This window comes from Penaeus vannamei, chromosome 16 (genome assembly GCF_042767895.1).
Source record: "Penaeus vannamei isolate JL-2024 chromosome 16, ASM4276789v1, whole genome shotgun sequence".
NCBI classification, from domain to species: domain Eukaryota; kingdom Metazoa; phylum Arthropoda; class Malacostraca; order Decapoda; family Penaeidae; genus Penaeus; species Penaeus vannamei.
In genome coordinates this window covers 28,067,952-28,075,451 of record NC_091564.1, presented here as the reverse complement: position 1 = coordinate 28,075,451, position 7,500 = coordinate 28,067,952, and the positions used below count along the sequence as shown (strand labels likewise).

Here is a 7,500-nt window from a genome sequence, read left to right as displayed (position 1 = left end):
TTCTTGGCCTCCATCCGGGACTTGTCGCGCTGATAATACACGCCGGCGAAGATCAGGACGTTGAGGATGAGCAGCGAGCAGCCGATGGCGATGGTGACCGACAGCGCCGTGGAGTAGGCGGCGAATCCGTCGCTCAGGGACGGGTGGCTCTGCTTCCCCGTCTTGTTTGCGTCGGAGCCCGAGGCCGTCGGCTGCAGCACCGCACTCACGTTGTACTGGCGCGTCGTGGTCGCCACCGTCGTGGTATCAGGAGGCAGAATTACTCTGATGGAAAATATGAACTTGGTTAGTAACTCCTGTGTAGTCTTTCTCCATCCCTCCTCTCTCTACCCACTAATTGTAAAGGCGCTACACGAAATTATCACAAAAGCTTCTCGATGCAGAGCACCAGTAATCATACTGAAAGGAGGCGCAGAGAAAGTACCTGGTAACGGGCTCGGATCGGACGAATCCCCTGTAGGAGTTCCAGTCGTTGTGGTTTTCAAGGTGGTGGTGCTCTTCAGGGGCGTCCTTTCCAGCCCGGTGCAGCTGCGGCACCAACTGCAGCCAGAAGCTCAGCTGGTGGGAGCGGTAGTGGTCGCGAACTCGAGATTTCAAGCCTGAGAAGTGAGAGGGCGTTGAGCACGGGAAGAAATATACATACAGGTACACGCTCTTATGGCCCGACTGCCACAAGACAAGATTACATTTTCACTTTTGTTCAGACTTTACTGAAAAAAACTAAAACAGATAATTGTATAATAATTTCACACTATCCATCAAAGTTGTAGGTACATTTACACTTCTGCCATTTGCCTGTCTGCATCTCCCCCCCCCCCCTCTCTCTCTCTCTCTCTCTCTCTCTCTCTCTCTCTCTCTCTCTCTCTCTCTCTCTCTCTCTCTCTCTCTCTCTCTCTCTCTCTCTCTCTCTCCTCTCTCTCTCCTCGCCTCCTCTCTCTTTCTTTCTCTATCTCTGTCTCCTCTCCCCCCCTCTCTCTCTCCTCTCCTCCCCCTCTCTCTCTCCCTCTCTTTTTCTCTCTCTTTCTCTTTATCTCTTCCCCCCCCTCTCTCTCTCTGCTTTGCTCTCCAAATATTATGATTATATGCAACTGTTTTCTTTCTAAGAACGGACATTATTCATGAATAAAAAAAAAGTAGACTCATGAAATAAAAATAATTATGATGACAACAGTGATAATAATGATATGATAATGATAATAATGATAATAATGATGATGATGATAAAACAGAATAATAATGATAATAACAATAATAATTATGATAATACTACTAATAATGACAGTAATGAGGATTATAAGGATGATAGTAATAAGAATAATGACAGTGAAGATGAAAATAATAAAAATAATTACAGCAAGAATAAGGATAATAACTATATATAAATAATTATGATAATGATAGTGATAAGAATAATAGCAATAAAAAAAGCAACAAAAACAATAATGATAATACGAGTAATAATGAAAATAAAAGACAATAATAATAACAATAATAATATTTTATGATAATAATTATTATAAAGATTAGTAATAATTGTAATAAAAAGGTGATGATAATAACAATAATGCTGATGGCATTAAAAACAACAATAATAATAATGATAATAATAACAAAATTAATAGTGATAATAATAAAAATGATAATAATAACTATAATGATGATGATGATTATTAAAATAATTCCAGTAATAACAATAATTTCAATTATAATAATTATAATTATAATAACGATGATATTAATAACAATAATAATGATAATTAGGATACCACCACCACCAACAGCAATAACAATGAGGATAATAATAATAATAATAATAATAATAATAATAATAATAATAATAATAATAACAATACTGATTACTATTATCATTTTCTCTATCAATATCATTAAAAAACAATACTGAAAAGTCCAAAAGCAACAGGAAATATAAAGATGATAAAAGCAAAGTAAATACAATGAAAATAATAATAATGATAAAAATAACAATCATAGAAATAATGATAAGGATAATAAATAATAATAACAATAATAATAATAATAATAATAATAATAATAATAACAATACTGATTACTATTATTATTTTCTCTATCAATATCATTAAAAAACAATACTGAAAAGTCCAAAAGCAACAGGAAATATAAAGATGATAAAAGCAAAGTAAATACAATGAAAATAATAATAATGATAGAAATAACAATCATAGAAATAATGATAAGGATAATAAATAATAGTAATAATAATAATAATAATAATAATAATAATAATAATAATAATAATAATAATAAAAATAATAGTATTGATGGAAATAACAACAACGATAATGATAATAATAGCAATAAAATAACGATAATAAAAACGATAACAAAGATATTTTTATAATATCAATCACAATCATAGCAATGATAATAACAATAACAGCAACAAACTTTACAATAATAATGATTTTGATAATAACAAAAATAACAATAATAATGATAATGATAATAATAACAATAACAATAATGATAATGATATTAATAATGATAATAAAAATAATAATGATAATAAAAGTAATAATGATGATAATAGTAATTGTAATAAAAAAAAATAATAATAATAGTAAAATATTAATTATGATAATAAAAATAACTAAAGAAATTAATAATGATAATAATAATGATTCTGAAAATAATAACAATAATGATATTGATAATAATGATAATAATAATAATAATAATAATAATAATAATAATAATAATAATAATAATAATAATGATAATAATAATAATAATAATAATAATAGTAATAATAATAATGATAATAATAATAATGATAATGATAATAATAATTATTATTATTATAATAAAAGTAATGATAATAATAATATCAAAATAATAATAATACTGATATTATCATCATTTTATGATGAAACACTTTGTTAATAATGATGGTGATGGTGATCATCATCATCATCATTACAATAATAACAATTATAGTAATAATAACAATGATAATGAAAAAACAACAACTCATGATCAATATTTTCATGATTTTATTATGACTGTAAGTATTAAAATTATTATTATCATTATTGTTATTACTATTATTAGAGCAATAGTAATAATAACAAAAATAAGTAATTATAATGCTTATAATGATAATAGTAATTATAATTACAACTGTGATGATGATGGTTGTTGTTATTATTGTAATTATCACTATTATTATCGTTATTATTATTGTTCTCGTTATTATTACTATCATTATTATAATTATTATTGCTCTTATCATTATAATAATAATAATAATAATAATAATAATGATGATGATAATAATAATAATAATAATAATAATAATAATAATAATAATAATAATAATAATAATAATAATAATAATAATAATAATAATGATAATTATTATCATTATTATCATTATCATTATTACCATTATTATTATTATTATTACTATTACTATTATCATGATTATTTTCCTTATAATTATTATTATAACATTATCATTTAGATTTTTATAATGATTATTAAAATTAAAATGATTAAAATTATCATTTTAGTGATAATTATCATAATCATTATAAAAATTATCATATTCAGGTTTTTATCATATTAATGGCAACATTCTTAATATTAGTATCATGGTATTTACCATCGTCACTAAAATCATGTTTACTATTTTCATTGTTTTTATTATTATTATCGTTTTACTATGATAATAACTATCATATCATAACCTATTACTATTAGTATTTTGTTATTTATTTATTGTTATTATTACTATTATCATATTTTTACTATTACTATTATAATTATTATCACTATCATTATCATCATCATTACAATTACTATTTTTATGATTATTATGATCATGGTCATCTTCATTAGTATTATGTTTCACTACTAATCATTATTGTCGTTATGATGATCCCCAGATAAGGTGGCTCGTGTTTGGGAATTCGCCTCAGTCGCACATGCAGGGCACTTGCGATGTTCCCTAACAAGAATCAATTTAAGCAACTGGAAAGGCCCTCTGAAGCGACGAGATATAGCTGCGGAAAGATTGAATAACCCATTTTGCGTTTGTATTATTTTTAATAGATAAAAACGGGTATTTGGATTCTAAAATAATTGAAGTACCCGGCTTTGCTTGTTGGCTTTTATCTTGCATCACGTTTCATCCTAGTTAGTGCTCTGGAACGCACGATAGCGAACAAATTCCTATGCAAACGGGGGTAAACGCGCCAGTTGAGGATTATGTGAATATCAGCAAAGCGATCATACGTGTATAGAAAGGAAAAATGTAAAAACGAATGGAGAAGAAAAAAAAGTAAAAATGACAAAATGAAATAATATTTTAGGCTCAGCTCAACAAAGAGAATGAAAATGCAATAAGCATTAAGCACTTTTCGTCTTAACCTGATTTTTTCCCTCGCTTATTCCGTCTAGTTCAGTTTATCCATATTTCTACTTATTTAAAATCTTTATTTTCCTACCCTCTCTCTCTCTTCCTTCTTCTTTCTCTCCCTGTCTCTCTGCCCTCGCTCACTCTCTCTCTCCGGCTCTCAATTCCACTCCCTCATTCTATCCCCTTCCTCATCTATTCCCAGTCTCACACCAGCTCCTATTACCTGTCCCTTGCCCACTTCCTCTACCTTCCTCTCTCCCTTTTAACCTCCCTCCTTCCCTTACTCCTTCTTCTCCTGCTCCTCTTTCCCACTTCCACTGCAATTCCCACTCCGCCTCTCACTCTCACACCAACTCCTACTACCTATCCCTTACCTTTACTTTCTTCCCTCCCCAATAATCTCCCTCCTCCTCCTTCTTCTCCTGCTTCCCCATTCCCAATCCTACAACTACTCCCACCCACTACCTCCCCCTCCCTCTCTCCCACCCACCCTTCCTCTCTCATCTCTCTCCCTCACTGTCACCCTCTTCAACAGCTTCTCTTTCTCACCGATGTCAAGGTACTTCCGGTGCATCCCGTCGTAGACTGGCCACTCCATCAGCCTGTACCGGTTCTTTTCGCCGCTTCGGTCCTGTATCTGATTCGTTGGTTCATTCGGATTCCTGTAAAAGGTAGACGTGAGAAAATATTAAGTCATGCATTTCATACCATTGTTTGATACACGCGCTCGTGTTTATTATTTTTCTAGTCATAAATCTTAAAAAGAAAATCTTGAAAATTAGATTAAAATTAATTCACACGCGTGCATATTTCAAAGCTGCTCGAAAGGGAATTCGTTAAATATTTACAAAGTAGCCTTTTATGCTGTGGAAGCTCAAGCACGCTAGCGCAAATATAGACGCGCGCACACTTATAAGCATACATCCACACACACACACACACACAGACACAGACACACACAAACACACACACGCGCACACAAAAAAAAAACACACACACACACACACAAACACACACACAAACACACACAAATATCTATCTATCCATCTATATATCTGTATACCTATATATGAATGTAGGTATGTATAAATATATATATATATATATATATATATATATATATATATATATATATATATAAATGGATATATATATATATATATATATATATATATATATATATATATATATATATATATATATATATATATATATATATATAAGTATTGACTAGTGCTGTAATGAACATTATTCTTCAAACATTTCAAAGATGTTACACGTCTGCATCTTCAGTGTTATGAAACGAACATAAAGGCCGGATCTGTACAAGAAATTCAGCTGCTAAGTTATAACTAAAAGTTCCAATAAATGAAATAATAGGTCTGAGAGGCGTTCCTGGTTTGAGCGCTTTGCGGAGACCATACACAAGACCAGGAGGAGGGCCAGCTGAAAATTCTGTCTACATCTAACATTGACCTCTTAATCTCCGAGTCTCTGCATAACCATAAGATGCAACCAGAGCTGAATTACCAAACCACAGCCACACAGGTTTACTGTGCAATTCTGTGATTGTAACTACCTGTTCCTCTATTTACGGTATACTTGCTTGTCCTGTTTCTAATGTATATACTTCCCGTTTTTTTCTTTGATTTTTCCTTTTAGTTTGTATATTTTGTAAAGTTTAATTCTGAACTGTTTTTTCTTGCTTTGATCGGCTCTATTGGTAATTCATTGTTCATTTCATAGCACTGAAACGGGACATGTATCGTCTTTGAAACTCTTCCATCTTGACAAGTCAATACCTGAATTTTTACGTGTATGTGTGTGTGTGTGTGTGTGTGTGTGTGTGTGTGTGTGTGTATGTTTGTATGTATCACCAGCCAAGACAGTTTATACTTGCCCCGTTCTAGCGAAGTTGGTCCAGTAGCTGAGCATGGTTTCCGACAGCTTGATCTCGCTCTGCGTGTAGTTGCTGGGGAAGTAGGAGAGCGACTCCACCAGGGGCGCCCCCCACATGTAAGCCAGCTCCTCCCCGTGGACGCAGCCGACACGCTAACGAACGGGGAGAGATTGAAAGCGGGTTAAGTAGTTTTACAATTGAATAGTTCCTAGTCTTATCTATTTACTTGTATGTAGCTACAGTATCCACGTTGCTTCTCGAATACATCAGTGACCGGCCAGCTTTTGTTCACAAGCGTTTGTATGATAATAAAACGAACCAATTGTACTTTACTGGGCATTAGTGGTGAGAAATCATGTTTTCTTATTCATTTACTGTCTTTTGATAAATGCTCAAAAAAGGAATATTGATTTAATTATTTTTCATTTATTATTATTATTAGTAGTAGTGTTTTCAATTATTGTTATTACTTATTATTTTATTATTTTGCAATAATAGTAATAATGATAATAATAATAATATTAGTAGTAGTAGTACGATTATTATCATTATATTATTTACTATTGTTATTATTATAATTTGATTAATCCATTTTTAAGGTAAGCCTCTATCCCCATGCAACAGAGACGACAAAAAATATAGGGAAACTATAATATTGAAAAATATTATTTGTATTTGTATTTGAGTGTGTGTGTATGGGATGTGTTTGTATGTGTGTCTGTTTGTGTATGTGATGTGTTTGTATGTGTGTGTGTGTGTGCATGGGATGTGTTTGTATTTGTGTGTGTGTGCATATGTGTTTGTATGTGTGTGTGTGTGTATATGTGTGTGTGTGTATGTGATGTGTTTGTATGTGTGTGTGTGCATGGGATGTGTTTGTATTTGTGTGTGTGTGCATGAGATGTGTTTGTATGTGTGTGTGTATGGGATGTGTTTGTATTTGTGTTTGTGTGTGTATGGGATGTGTTTGTATGTGTGTGTGTGTGCATGAGATGTGTTTGTATGTGTGTGTGTGTGTATGTGATGTGTTTGTATGTGGGTGTGTGTGTGCATGGCATGTGTTTGAATTTGTGTGTGTGTGCATGAGATGTGTGTGTATGTGTGGGTGTGTATGGGATGTGGTTGTATTTGTGTGTGTGTGCGTGAGATGTGTGTGTATGTGTGTGTGTGTGTATGGGATGTGTTTGTATTTGTGTGTGTG

The 7,500-nt window shown here is 31.9% G+C and overlaps 1 protein-coding gene across 1 annotated transcript in view; it reads right to left on the bottom strand.

Moving 5' to 3' along the window:
• The window catches only part of LOC113812070 (neuroligin-4, X-linked), a 244,449-nt gene that overhangs the window by 1,868 nt on the left and 235,081 nt on the right, over nucleotides 1-7,500 (bottom strand). The window contains exons 7-10 of the mRNA XM_070131370.1: nucleotides 6,300-6,451; nucleotides 4,949-5,061; nucleotides 425-599; nucleotides 1-264 (exon numbers count right to left, since the gene is read on the bottom strand). The exon at nucleotides 1-264 is cut by the window's left edge and continues 1,868 nt beyond it. Of these exons, the coding sequence (XP_069987471.1) occupies nucleotides 1-264; nucleotides 425-599; nucleotides 4,949-5,061; nucleotides 6,300-6,451 (704 nt within the window). The remainder of the gene's footprint in view (nucleotides 265-424; nucleotides 600-4,948; nucleotides 5,062-6,299; nucleotides 6,452-7,500) is intronic.